The sequence below is a fragment of the Mesocricetus auratus genome, unplaced genomic scaffold (assembly GCF_017639785.1).
Source record: "Mesocricetus auratus isolate SY011 unplaced genomic scaffold, BCM_Maur_2.0 Super-Scaffold_100053, whole genome shotgun sequence".
Classification (NCBI taxonomy): Eukaryota; Metazoa; Chordata; class Mammalia; order Rodentia; family Cricetidae; genus Mesocricetus; species Mesocricetus auratus.
In genome coordinates, this window is record NW_024429230.1 from 4,329,883 (window position 1) to 4,343,676 (window position 13,794).

Sequence of the window (13,794 nt, forward strand, 5' to 3'; positions counted from 1 at the left end):
CACCAGCTCAACAGCACAGAAAAACCAAGTGGAGAAGGGACCTTCGTGAGTGCAGCTGAGCTGGACTTAGCTACCCAGTTCCCTTGGCCTCTGCACAGCATGCTGAAGGGAACAGGGATGGACGGATGGGAGCTCTGCAGACAAAACCAGCCATTCTCTAGAAGTGTGCTTGTACCCAAACAGGAAGGAGGTGTTAAGCTTGGCTAACGTTGCCTTTGCATAGTGTTAAGTGTTCCAGTCCAGGACCCAACCCCAGCAGGAACTCAATGGGGCAGACACCCACTTGATGTGCTTGGCGCTCTTGTAGCGGATGAAGATGACAATGGGGTAGATGTGCATATGATGCAGCCTCTCAATGGCATGCGGGCCGATGTCCAGAAGACAGTGCCGGTTCTGAGGGACAACGGTGTAATGTGAGTATGCAGGGCAGCCGAGAGGACACACGCCCACCCTGCAAGGACTCACCCTTGCCCCACACAACTCTGCCTTCCAAAACACCAAGCAGCAGCAGGAGGAGGATTTCTGGTAGACCACTTAAGACAGGAAGGGAGACCATTGGTAGATACTCCCCACCCCCATGGCTGCTGAGGTGGGAGTGGGAACTGGTCAGGAAGCCATGCCTCAACATGGGGACTATACTGACTGGTTTTGTGTATCAGCTTGACACAAGCTAGAGTTGTCAGTTGGGGAAATGCCTTGACGAGATCCAACTGTAAGGCATTTTCTCTATTAGTGATCAATGGGGGAAAGCCCATGTGCATGGTGCAATCCCTGGGCTGTTGGTCCTGGATTCTATAAGAAGGTGTTCTGAGCAAGTCATGGGGAGCAAGCCAGTAAAAGCAGCTCCCCTTCATGGCCTCTGCATCAGCTCCTGCCCTGTTTGAGTTCCTGTCCTGACATCCTTTAGTGATGAACAGCAATGTGGGAGTATAAGCCAAATCAACCCTCTCCTCCCCAGTTTGCTTTTAGGTTATGGTGTTTCATTGCAACCATAGAAACCCTAACTAATCTGCTACTCTGAACAAGACTGGAGACTTTGGGATTCATGGAGTGGGGCATACAAGTTTTGCATGGCTATCACAGAAATAGACCCCATGAGTCAGTCCCTCAGCCTCTAAGAAGGGAGTCAACCTAACAAAGACCACAGGCATCCTGTGTGCAGCTCTCTTGGTGGATGTTTCCTCACTGAAGCTTATCCCCATCAAAAAAGTAGTAAGCATTTCCAACTGTGAGCAGCTCACATTGTCTGGTAGAAGAGGGAACTATAGCTCTGAGAAGTAGCTAGAGAAGGCCAGAGGTCAGAGGCTGAGGAGCAGGTAGGACTGGCTACTTCCCTAGCACACCCTGTAGCTAACCCACTCCTTGGCAAATGGACCCCAGGATGTCAAAAGCATCAAGAAACACTCTTGGCCTTTATGGAGTCAGAGACCTGGCAGGTGGCTCTCTGTATCCATGTTATCCATGTGTTCAGGGACCCACCCCAGAATGGTCTAGGAGGCCTCTAGTTCAAAGCTCACCTCAGTGCCCTTCAGAGAGCAGAGGAAGCAGGAAACCAAAGTACTAGTGACTCCTAGGTCCGTCCCATGTATCTATGTGCTAGTAGTGAAGGCAGAGACTCACAGTATCCAGGAGGATGAGACCAAAGGCAGGAGGCCTCAGTGGCTGAGGTGTAAGAGCCAGGACACAGGGCCCCAGATAGAAGAGGAGACCAGCCCTTGGGTCAAAGCCCTATGTACCTTTTCTGTGATCTCCTTTATTGAAGCCACGGTGGTAACATCAAAATGGCCACTCCTCCGCTTGTAGTCCACAAACAGGCAGTCTTTGACGCCCCGCTCAATGGCTTGTTGGGAAGCCTTCATCACCTCTGTATGGTAAGACGCAGAAGTCAGGGTGCTGGGCGCAGAGAGCAATACTGATCAGCAGCATGGGGACCCACACTACTGTCTGCTCTCCTGGAGAGAAGGGGGGCCACAGGTGGGCCTCCCTGCATCAGCAGGACCCTAGACTCTGTGCACCATTACTCTACACGGTCAGAGAGGTCGGCAGAGAGGACAGACACAGCCTCGTCAGCACGGGGACCCTTACTGAGCGGGCATCTGCAGAACCTGCCAGGTGCTTCATTCACTAGACTCTGTGCACCATTACTCTACACGCTCAGAGAGGTCGGCAGAGAGGACAGACACAGCCTCGTCAGCACGGGGACCCTTACCGAGCGGGCATCTGCAGAACCTGCCAGGTGCTTCATTCACTAGCATCTCTTTCACCACATCCAGTAGAGGCCCCAAGATAAGGACCGGCCGCAGAGAGGGACAGTCCACCTTCTGGACCCGCTGATAGGCCAGGCTCACCGAATCTAAGAGACAAGAGGGGGCAGGGTCACGGGCCCAGCCTGGACAGAGGAAAAAAGCGGAGCTGGACAAGATGAGCTCTGGCCTTGCTCATCTAGATAGGCCTACCCTGACCTCAGCTACCTAGACAGGCCTGTCTTCTTTGTCTCACAAAATGAGGCCAGCGAGGTGACCGATTTTAAATCAGATGCTGATTTTATCAGGACCAGTCTCACATGTCAGGCACACCAGGGCACAATCACTAATGAAGTCACTGAGGAGACTGGGGACAATGGATGTCCAATCATCTTACTCTACTCCATCATCTTGCTCTACTCCAGGTCTTCCTCAGTTATCCCACGCCCACTGCCCCCACACTCACATCTTCCTCTGCTCACTCGGGATGTGGCTCCCAGGTTTGGAAGCCACAGCCTCCTCCATAGGTATGGTTATATGAGCCATACCTGGACATGAAGATAGAGGAGATGCAATTACTCTTCAGCCTCTGCCCATGGACCAGAAAAGGTGGTGCTGTGAGCCAGCTCTGCCCATACAGACGGTGGTAACCCTTAGGAATTGTCTGAGACAGAAGACTGGAGGGGCCTGGGTTTTCAACACAGGGCCACTTCCCCTGGCCTGCCCCCACCTCAGACTGTATGTGGCACACAGATGAGCTCTCTGTGAGGCTTCAGCTAGCTTAGCTCTAGTGATCAAGCCACTTTCCTAGTTAACACCCTAAGTGAACTCCCTCACCAAGTGCACAAAGTTCTCATAGGAAGAGACGGTCAGGAAGATAGCAGGCAACTGCCTGCCTAGAGACTCCTTGATGGTGTGTGCTGGCTTCTCAGAAACACAAGATACAAGACATCCAGTCTCTGCATTTTGGAAGCTCACACTAACTGGGGCCACAAAGGATCAAGACGCCCAGACAAATGCAAAATTGGGAGTCCAGGTCTGAGACTAAACGAGTTAGGGGAGCGCTGGGGTGAGCTTGCTCAAACTGGATGAGAGACCAGTCTAAAATGGGAGCAGAGAACAGGCTGGAAGAGGGCACAAGGTGACTGTGGCACCCAGATTCAGGAAGGGCAGGACTCTGGGTCTGCACACTTTTGTGGTGGTGCTACAGACAGAAGACTGTGGCACACCTACCTGGAGACGCAAACACCCACGCTCTACAGAGACCAACCCCGTGGGCAGAACAAAGAACATGAATAGAGTCTTGCCTTACAACACTCATCATATGCCTGTGTGCTTGTACTTGAAGATTGATTACACAAGTTTCTATAGGTACTGCCTAACCTGGACACCAGCTGGTCTGTGGTCTACATTCATGGCCTTGGAATGCCTATGCACTTTCTCTTTTAAAAAATTAAGAGACAGAGATACAGCCATTATTGCTGCCCCCTCCACACTAGCCTCCTTAGTTACAGCCATTACTCTGATCTGTGTGTCTTTCCCACATGACTCTTTAAGCTGATTTTTATGGGCTGACAAGAAAACAACAAGAAAATAGCATGTATGTGTGTGGGAAGTGCTACATTCGACAAAAAAGACATGAAACTATGATGGCTTGTAGCGCCATCTCCCCCTCAGATTGTTTCTAAACTTGTCACAGGAATTCATGCTCCTCCACTGAGGACTCTGCAATATTCCATGCACAGGTAAAATGTAAACCCGGGCAGAGAGCTGCTGTCAAGACACTGAGGACTCAGGCAGAGTGTGCAGAAAACACCCACTAGCAAGTGGGGCAGACATGGGGTTTCAGGGCAGTCACAGCAGCCACAGCCTGAAGAGCCAAAAATGGGGTGTGAAGGGAGGAGGCAAGAGCTAAGCCTGGGAAGCTGGAGACACGGCTCAGAGTCCAAACCCCTAGCACCCATGTAAAAGGATAGGCAGGGCCACCTGTATGACCCCAGCAATGTGGGTACAGAGATACGAGGGATTCCTGGCTGCCAACCTAGTTCCTGGTTAAGTGAGAGACTCTGTCTCAAAGAAGCAAAGAGTCCTCTTCTGGCCTCTTTGAGTACATACTCAACCATAAACACACACGTGTACATGTACATAATACATAACACATACATACACATATATATTAGGAAAAAGAAATAAGTCTGAATCAGAGGCTTCCCCTGTAACCCTTGCCAAATTCCAAAGCTTTGAGGAACAAGAAGCTAAATGTGAAACAAACAAACAAACAAAAAACCATAAAACCACAGAGCAAAGGGTTCCACTGACTCTTGTATGAAGAAGAGAAAGACTGCCCCAGGGAGGAGGCCCCCATGGAGCTGAGACCCAGGTACCAGCTCTGTCTAGCAGTCAGGGTGAATTCCACACAGCACAGAAGCTGTAGCCCAGTCGAGGTTAGCTCAACCTCCCTTTAGATCCAGGTGGCCACTGGTGCTGGCTCCCAAGGCACCTCTTCTTGACATTTCAACTAACAAGTTCCAGGCATATTTATGAAGCAGACCGAGAAGAGCAAACATGACTCAGAGATGACCAGTCGGGGCAGCTGCCAGATAGTCCTCACAGATGCTGAGTCTTTAATAACAAACAACAAGATCGGGGAAGTCTTGGTGGAGAATGAAGGTCTATTACAAACATTGGATGGAAACTCTGGCACTAGACAAGGCAGTTTCTCAAATTAAGACACTGGACATCAAAGATGAGCTGGACAGTGAGCAGGGCAAAGGTCAGTGGGAAGCATCCTGTTTGGCTGCAGCATCGAGAGACAAGGTTTGAAAAGAATAGGAGAGAGCATGCAGAAGACACGAGACCAATCTGACCAATTTGGCCAGGGAACTAACAGGAGAGAAGCGAGAAGACCATAGAATCTGCAGCTTGAAGAAAACGATGGCCTAGGGTCTTCTCAAACATCAAGCTATACATAAGAACAAGAAGGGAAACACACCTGGGCAGCATAGCAAGGCCTGATGCTGGGAACAGAGACAATGCAAAAATACTGGGTCTAAGGGATATCACCTTCAGCATGAAAACATTAGAGGAACCCTCCAAGAAACTTCATGTGGTAGGTCAAAATGTACCCCTAAGGGCTGAGTCAGTTCTCATTTAACATTCTGTGGTAGTCTGAAGAAAAGTGGGAGTGGCAATAACAGGAGGTGTGGATGTTGGAGTAGGTGTGGCCTTGTTGGAGGAAGTATGTCACCAAGTGAGACAGAGCATTTCCTGTTGCCTATAGGTCAAGATTATAAGGGCTCTCAGCTCTAGCAATGTTGTCTGCCTGAATGTTGCCTTGCTTCCCACCAAGATGATAATGGACTAAACCTCTGAAAATATAAGTGAACCATCCCAAATAACTGTTTTCCTTTATAAGAGTTTCCATGGTCATGGTATCTTTTCACAGCAGTAAAAACCCTAAGTCTGGTTCTACTGCTGCAACAAAACACCATGACAAAAAGCAAGTTTCAATGAAAGGGTTTATTTGGCTTACAATTCTACAGTTCTGTTCATCACTGAGGGAAGTTAGGACAGGAACTCAAACAAGGCAGGAACCTAGAGGCAGGAGCTGACGCAGAGGGCATAGAAGGGTGCTGCTTACTGGCTTGCTCATCATGGCTTGCTTAGTCTGCTTTCTTACAGAAGAACCCAGGACCACCCACAATGAGCTGGGTCCTTCCCAATTGCTCACTAGTTGAGAAAATGCCTTATAGCTGCATCTCATGGAAACATTTCCTCAAATGAGGCTCCTTCTTCTCTGATGACTCTAGCTTGTCAAACTGACACAAAACCAGCCAAGACACTTCTTGATCCCAACAACCTGTGACTCTTACCTTTTCTAGTGAGAAAGTTCTCCTGGGTTGATGCCATCACATGTGTTCCTGTCAGAAGGGAATTTCTGAGACAGGCACACATAGCATAGACAGGAAGAAGGAGTAGAAAGAGGTTTCAAGATAATAGTGATGTGTCCACAAGCAAAAGAATGTTGGTGCCACTGCTCAAAAGCAACAAAGGCTAGGACAAGATTTCATCCAATAGAGCTTTGCAGGGCAGCGGAGGCTGCTGGCACCCTGACACTGGTGTGATGGCATTGGTCTTAGACATTTGAATGAGCAGACATTATTTTAAACTACTGTTGGCAGTGATTTGTTACAGCAGCCATAAATACATCCCCCTCTGTGTGTGTGTGTGTGTGTGTGTGTGTGTGTGTGTGTGTGTGTGTGTGTGTGTGTAGGTTAGAAGCAGGCGTTGGGTGTCTTCACTGATAGCTCTCCTATGGGGATCTGAACTCTAGTCCTTAGCACTTGTCTAGTACAGCACTTACTTTGCTCATGAAACAATCTCTCCAGCTCCTTGAACAGAATTGTTTTTCCTAATTGTGCATGACATGTGTGTGGGGCAGGGGGCATGCATTATCATATGTGGAGGTCAGAGTTAACATTCATAGAGCTAGGCTTTTCCTTACACCTCTATGTGAGTTCAGGGAATGAAACTATGTCACCAGGCTTACTCAGCAAGCTCCTTTACCCTCTGAGCCATCTGTCTCAGCTCTGAGAATGGGATCTTTCTTTTCTCTCTCTCTTTGAGACAGGGTTTCTCTGTGTAGCTTTGGAGCCTATCCTGGCACTCACTCTGTAGACGAGACTGGTCTCGAACTCACAGAGATCCACCTGCCTCTGCCTCCCGAGTGCTGGGATTAAAGGCATGTGCTACCACCGCCTAGTCAAGAATATCTTAAAAGTGCTGAAATAAAATGCAGTGAACCTTCTGAATCCACAGTTTTGAGTTCACAGATTCAATCAATTGGGGATAGAAAATATTCAAACAGGTATTTTAAGTAATCTAGAGACAATTTAAGTATGTGGAGAATGCACTTAGGCCATAATCAAACTCCACACTGGTGATTCACATGAGTTACCAGAACACCTACAGGTCTGAATATCTAGGAGGCTTGGTACCAACTCCCTGACATACCAAGGTGTATCTTTAAACACCAACGTAAGGTATATACAGCGGAAAATTCTGGAAAATAGACATTGCCAGACAAAACAGAAAATGCATCACTGAGCACAAAACACACATTCTGAAAAATGTTGAAGGAAAGCAGAAAGATGACAAGATCAGGCAAACAGAACCAGGAAAGGAGTGAATAGCAGCAAGAGAGAAGAGAAACTGAGAACTGCTGGGGCACACTGAGGTGACAACAGCAATGCTGTGGAAGCTGGGATGGTGATGGGTGGAGGTGGAGTGGGCCAGTGCTTCAGACTCGCAGGAAACTGGTCCCACTGATGGCCTGGGATAGCCATCAGCCAGGTGCGTGTGGTAAGGGACACTGAAATCTCCCAAAGACTATAAACTGAAACTGGAGAGGTAATAGAAATACTTAATTATTCCCAAAATGGGGGGGGCATAAAAGAGGTGGAGCAGGCAAACACAAAGACAAGACAGTGATATTTTAATCTATCTGATTGCCCAGAAAGTGGAAACTTCCATCTGCTATCGTGTACACACTGATACTCAGGTCATACTTTGATACAATGTGTTAAAACACTGGCTGCTACAGTAAGTGAAATGAAAGCTACTCTACCCTTCCCTATTCCAGGACAGCACATAAAACTGCAATGAAGTGCAAAATGTGAACTTTGATAGCCAGAAAAAGGTTAAGATTTGGAGACTAAGACAGACAACAAAAGTAGATATCAAAATATCATACATTACAAACTTTCTAAAGGGGACACTACTGGAAATCAGGATGTTTTCCAATGACAAAAGGGTCACTGCAGGAAAAGAGAATACTCCAGAAGGCATGTGTTTCTAATAACAGCGTCAGAATTAGCAGTGAGACTGGAGAGGCGGCTCAACCACTAAAAGCACGGGCTGAGGAGTGGGGTGGGTTCCCAGCACCCACATGGTGGCTCACACCACACCCACCTGTAACTCCAGTCCTTGGGTTCTGACACCTCTTTTGGTCTCTGCAGGCACTGCACACACATGGTGCCCATACATACATACATACATACATACATACATACATACATACATACAGGTAAAACACTACACACATTAAAAATAAAATTTTAAATTAAAAAAAAAAACAAAAGCAGTGCCAAAATTTCAAGGAATTGACACAAACACACCCACCAGACCCTCACTAAATACGTAAGAGATGATCCTATGGGGCTGTCTGAGAGCATAGCCCAAAAGAGAAGACAAGCCTCATCATAACATGACAGCAGCTTAACTCTGTTAAAGCAGAATAGTAAGCCAACATTATCACCAAATGACATTTTTTTTTAAATTATAGATTTACATGGGTGAAATCTCACACGAAAGCTGCATGTTTTACAGAAAGAGTGGAAACTAGAACTTCTGTGGTCTACCCAGCCTGCCTGATGGTGACCGGGAACATTTATTTTGAGACAAGGTCTCACTATGTAGCCCTTGCTGACCTGGTAATTTTTTTATGTAGATTGGGGTACCGTTGAACTCACAGAGATCTGCCTGCCTCTGCTTCCCAAGTGCTGAGATTAAAGGTGTGCACCACCACACCTGGCAAGGTCTTCATTTTAAAGATGAAAAGAAAGAGGAATCCATCTGTCCCACAATCTACTGCCAAGTGACCCAACACCCTGTCGGCCCAAGACAGTGAATACATACCCAGCCCCAGGAGCCACTTTGATGACAAGGACCTCTTGCCACTTAGGACCAATGGCCTCCTTCTACAAGGGCTATATTCTAGGAGGCTATTTGACATTCCTAGTCCTCAACTCCAGCCTGACTCAGATTCTTCTGGGAAGGAGCTTGTCACAACCACTAATGAACATGTGAATGTCACAGCCACTAATGAACATGTGAATGTCACAGCCACTAATGAACATGTGAATGTCACAACCACTAATGAACATGTGAATGAAGCCAGAAAGACTGAGCAGTGACAAACACAAGCCAGATGCAATGCATGAAGCAGAAACTACGTCCACTGACCCAGGGCCCTTACATTTCAGCTAGGATGGCTGGTCATAAGCCACCTCCATCTTTCATTCCCAGTGCTGGCTTTTTATATGTGATCTGAACTCGGGTCCTCAAGCTTGCCTAGCAAGCACTTCACACATGGAGCCTCCTCCCCAGTCTCTGACACTCTCACCTTCCCTTTCTCCTTCCTGAAACAGGGCTGAAGGCACAAAGAAACATGGTGGCCAAAAGGAGACCTTGATGGTTAAAGCCACACACGGAAACTGACAGACTCTCAGAACCATCCTGTCAGCCCAAATGCCCACTCCAGACAAGTACACAAAAAGCAAGGAATCCTCCACGGTGAAGCTCTGGCACCCTGCCACCCCCACACCTAGAGCCCGTTGGAATGAGCCCAACACTTGCCTTCAAAGAGCGGAATGGAGTCATTGGAAAAGGTATCCAGAGCGAGCAGGTCCTTGCCATCTTTGGACCCACTGTGTTTGTGTTTATGTTTCCTTCTGAAGAAGGACCGACGTGCAGCTGCCGACAGTGTTTTTGCTGTGTTGTCGTCTTTGACCTCAGACATACTGAGCCTCCTTGAGAACTCTTGGTCCATCCTGTAGTCACAGAGAATGACAATGCTAGGAGAGCCATGGAAAGGGAAGAAACTCTCCCTGCAAGCCTTCTAACTACTGGCCTTTCCCATAACCCAGGATGCTCAGGCATCACCATGGCAATAAGAAGTGCAGGATCCAGCTTCAGATCAAGTAAATTCCTACCATGCCCAGTGACACTGCTAGCTATGCTTCTTGCCATGGAAGGTATGGACACTAACATGAACCATGTGATTGCATTTACATCAAATGTTTAAAGAGAAACCTATAGATTTTAAGTGTAGATGAGTGGCTTTGGGCTGGGGGTGTGATAGAGTGTGCTGGGATTTGGTTATGGGTTTCACTATGACTCTTAAGGGTCCACACACTGTTGGAGACTATTGGGCCCTAGCTCCCACAGGGTCTCTGAGTTGTTTGTCAGCTGATAGCCACAGGTGCATCCTGTTTACTAGTCCTGGTTTACTGCCCTGGCATTGCCCCGCTGACATCAATATCTAGCACGAAGAAAACACAATCTTTCCACCTGGAGTTTTTTCCACTGTTCTGTAAGCCTGTATATAAGACTGCTCCCTTTCTATGAGAAAGAGACCAGAGACCTCTTAGCACTTGCAATAAAGACACACAGGTGTGACACACACTCCCCCCCCGGCAATAAAGGCGGCAGACGTATTCTCTTAGCACAAATGTTTGGATGACTTGTCTTTCATTTCCCGAAACCTCGGACTTGCTAGTGGTGTGGGCACCACAGGAGACTGGATCCCTAGGGTATTAACACTGAAATGGAGGTGTCTTTAAGAGACCACATGGTGGAGACTGCTTAGGTATCTCCTTCTGAAGGAGATTCTTAGGCATTTATCTTCAGAAAAAGATCAATGACATCCTCCCAGAATCCATTACTTCCTCCAATGGTAGGTTATTAAAGAAAGCAAATCTGGCCTGCGTCTGTGGTGGAATATTCCTTTGCACTGTGTGAAGATGTGTCACTGTGATTGGCTTAATAAAAAGCTACATGACCAATAGATAGGCAGGAAGTGTAACAGGAATTTCTGGACAGAGAGAGCTCTGTGAAGAAAGGCAGAGTTGCCAGCCAGATAGAGTGGAAATAGGATGGGCAGTACAGAGTAAAGGTAACCAAGTCACATAGATTAATAATGTGGGTTGACGACAGCTGGGAGGCCAGCATGGGACTGATCCAGACCCCCTGAATGTGAGAGTTAATGGGGAGGCCTGGGCTACCTATGGGGTCCTGAGCAGTGGATCAGTGTTTATCCCTCGAATACTAACAGACATCGTGTGTCCATAACACAAAGAGGGATGCTCTCTCTGCCTGGACTCTTAGGGAAGTGCCTGGACCCTACCCTGAATGAAATGATAGACTCTAGATATCCCCTATGTGGAAGGAATTGGCAATAGGGTGGGAGGCTGGGCGGGGGGGGATGGTGGAGGTGCGGGAGGAGGGGAGGGAGAGGGAACTGGGATTGACATGTAAAACAAGCTGTTTAAAATTTTTAAAAAAGTTAAAAAAAATAAAATTAAATTTTAAAAAAGTGGGTTGATTTAAGTTATCAGAACAAGCCTAAGCTAAGGTAGAGCTTCCATAATTAATAGTAAGGAGTGTCTGTGTTTTTTATGAGCTGGTGGCTCAAGGAAAAATCTGACTACATGAGTTCTCTTTGGTTTTTGTGATGATTTGAGTGAGAATGGCACCCATAGGCCCATATATTTGAATGCTTGGTCATCAGGGAATGGTACTACTTGAGTGGGATTAGGAGGTGTGACCTTGTTGGAGGAAGTGTGTCACTGGGTGTGGACTTTGGGGTGTCCAAAGCCAAAAGTTCCAGAGTCTCTTTTCCTACTGCCTGCAGATCCAGATGTAGAACTCTCAGCTCCTTCTCCAGCACCCTGTCTGCCTGCATGCTACCATGCTCCCCACCATGATGGTCATGGACTAAACCTCTGAAACTGTGAGCAAGCCCCCAATTAAATGCTTTCTTTATAAGAGTTGCTGTGGCCATGGTGTCTTCACAGCAATAGAAGACTAACACACTTCTTAGCTTGCCACAGGATCTCTTCCTTCCTCCTGCTTCCTGACCATATTGTGAAGTGGCCAATGAAGTCTTCATCAGATGATGAACAGATGAGGTCACCTGACTTTACACTTTTAGTCTCCAGAACTGTGAGATAAATAACACTCTTTTTCTTGTGAATTTCTCAGCCTAATAGTTAATAGTCCAGTTGGTGAAGTTCTTGCCTAGCATATTCAAGACTCCTGAGTTCAATCCCAGAACCATATAAAAATGGGTGTTGTGGCACATGCCCATGATTTGAGCACTCAAGAGATGGAGGCAGGAGAATCGGTTTAAGGCCACTTTGAGTTCAGCCTGGGCTATATGAGACCCTATCTCAATCAATCAGTAAAGAGAATAATAGTGGAGAAGGTTGCACATATCTGTCAATACACATTCCCTGGCATCATTAATAGGACTCATCTGGTAAGGGAATTACAGCTTTATGACTCTGTCTAGGAGGTTACAGATCCTGACTTCTATGTATTGGCCCATCCAGGAGCAGCTTTCAGGACAGTGATCTGGGTCACATGTCCAGTGCTGAAGCTGCAGTTCCCAAAGGAGTCAGTCCCTCAGCAGCCAAGGCCAATGTCATTCTGTGAGGTCCCATACCACAATGGTGACCCATGTGGTCCCTGCCTGGAGATGGAGAAGACTTACACATATTTGCTGGGAATCTGCCCACGCTGGATCTTCTGGGCATTCTCATCCAGCTGCCAAGCCATCCAGGACCCAAACATTCCCTGGGGCAATGTGTCATCCACATACAGGATGTCATCTTTCTTAAAACTCAGTTCAGGCTCCACTTCTGCCAGACGGTCATATAGGGCCCTGCACCATGGAACAGATGACACAGTTGAGGAGGACACAGCATACTCCCATCCCTTTAGGCAGCTGTCTGTGCTGTCTCCAGATACCACAGAAAAGGATTTGGGGCACTCTGAAGAGGCCCCTCTCACACACTTTACAGAGCAGGATAGAGATATCACCTTTCCTCCCTAACACTAAGGGCTCATCTCCACTGAAGAAAGACTTCCTGCAGCCTGTCCTTTCAAACAGACATTTTCTATCCACCTGTCTCAGAAATCAAAGCCTCTGCTTCCTGCAGACTGGTACCTCTCATAAATGGAAAAATATCACTTCCCACCTGCAGAATAGTAAGTATCACCCATGCATGTTTTCTTCTACTCTGTGGTCTCAGGTTGTGGGGGACATGGCCGGATGGACCCTTGAGCCACTCATGGAAGATGCCTGATGCCATCCCTACATCAAGATTCCCACAGGACATAGGTACCATGGGCACCCTGAGATCCATGCATACTGCAGAGGGCTCTGTGAGACTCAGGAAAGACCACACCAGGAATACAACCCACAGAGTAAGGGGCTCAAGGTCTCAAAATTCCTGCAGTCTTGAATCCCACTATCCCCTCCCCCCAAAAAAGCATCTCACATAGGCAAAAGTAATGCCAATGATGGCCTGAGCCCTCAGGGCAAACAGTCCAGGGAATCCATTTACCCTCTGAACTTTCCAGAGAGCCCCTCCCCTGGCCCTAGCCCTTACTACTGGCACCTGATATAGAAGCTGTCACCAGGCAGGCCCTGGACTCTGTTGAACTCCTCCTGGCGGTACTGCACCTTCAGGCGAATATTGTCCTTAGGCTTCAGCATCTCCACATAGACATCCTCCACTGTCCTGCTGCGCACATCCAGGTTGCCATACTGACCAGGGAAAGAGTACCAGGGTCAGAAAGACAGTAGCAGGGATAGCTTAGATACTCAGAAGGTTCCAAGACAATGCCTGGTCTTAGACTTTGCCTGCCTGCCCTCTACAGATCTTGGTCTCTCTAGTGCCGATGCCTATGTGACTTCCTGGCTAGC

General features: G+C 47.7%; 1 protein-coding gene across 5 annotated transcripts in view; it reads right to left on the minus strand.

Moving 5' to 3' along the window:
- Dlg5 (discs large MAGUK scaffold protein 5) overlaps positions 1-13,794 on the minus strand; it is a 127,534-nt gene that overhangs the window by 8,802 nt on the left and 104,938 nt on the right. For all 5 annotated transcript variants that reach the window (XR_005873276.1, XM_040735906.1, XM_040735904.1 and 2 more), the window contains 6 exons: positions 13,487-13,635; positions 12,577-12,747; positions 9,660-9,853; positions 2,210-2,353; positions 1,737-1,864; positions 284-393 (listed from right to left, as the gene is read on the minus strand). Coding sequence is in view for 4 of the 5 variants with exons in the window: in XM_040735906.1 (XP_040591840.1) it covers positions 284-393; positions 1,737-1,864; positions 2,210-2,353; positions 9,660-9,853; positions 12,577-12,747; positions 13,487-13,635 (896 nt within the window). In the remaining variant the exon portion in view is untranslated. The remainder of the gene's footprint in view (positions 1-283; positions 394-1,736; positions 1,865-2,209; positions 2,354-9,659; positions 9,854-12,576; positions 12,748-13,486; positions 13,636-13,794) is intronic.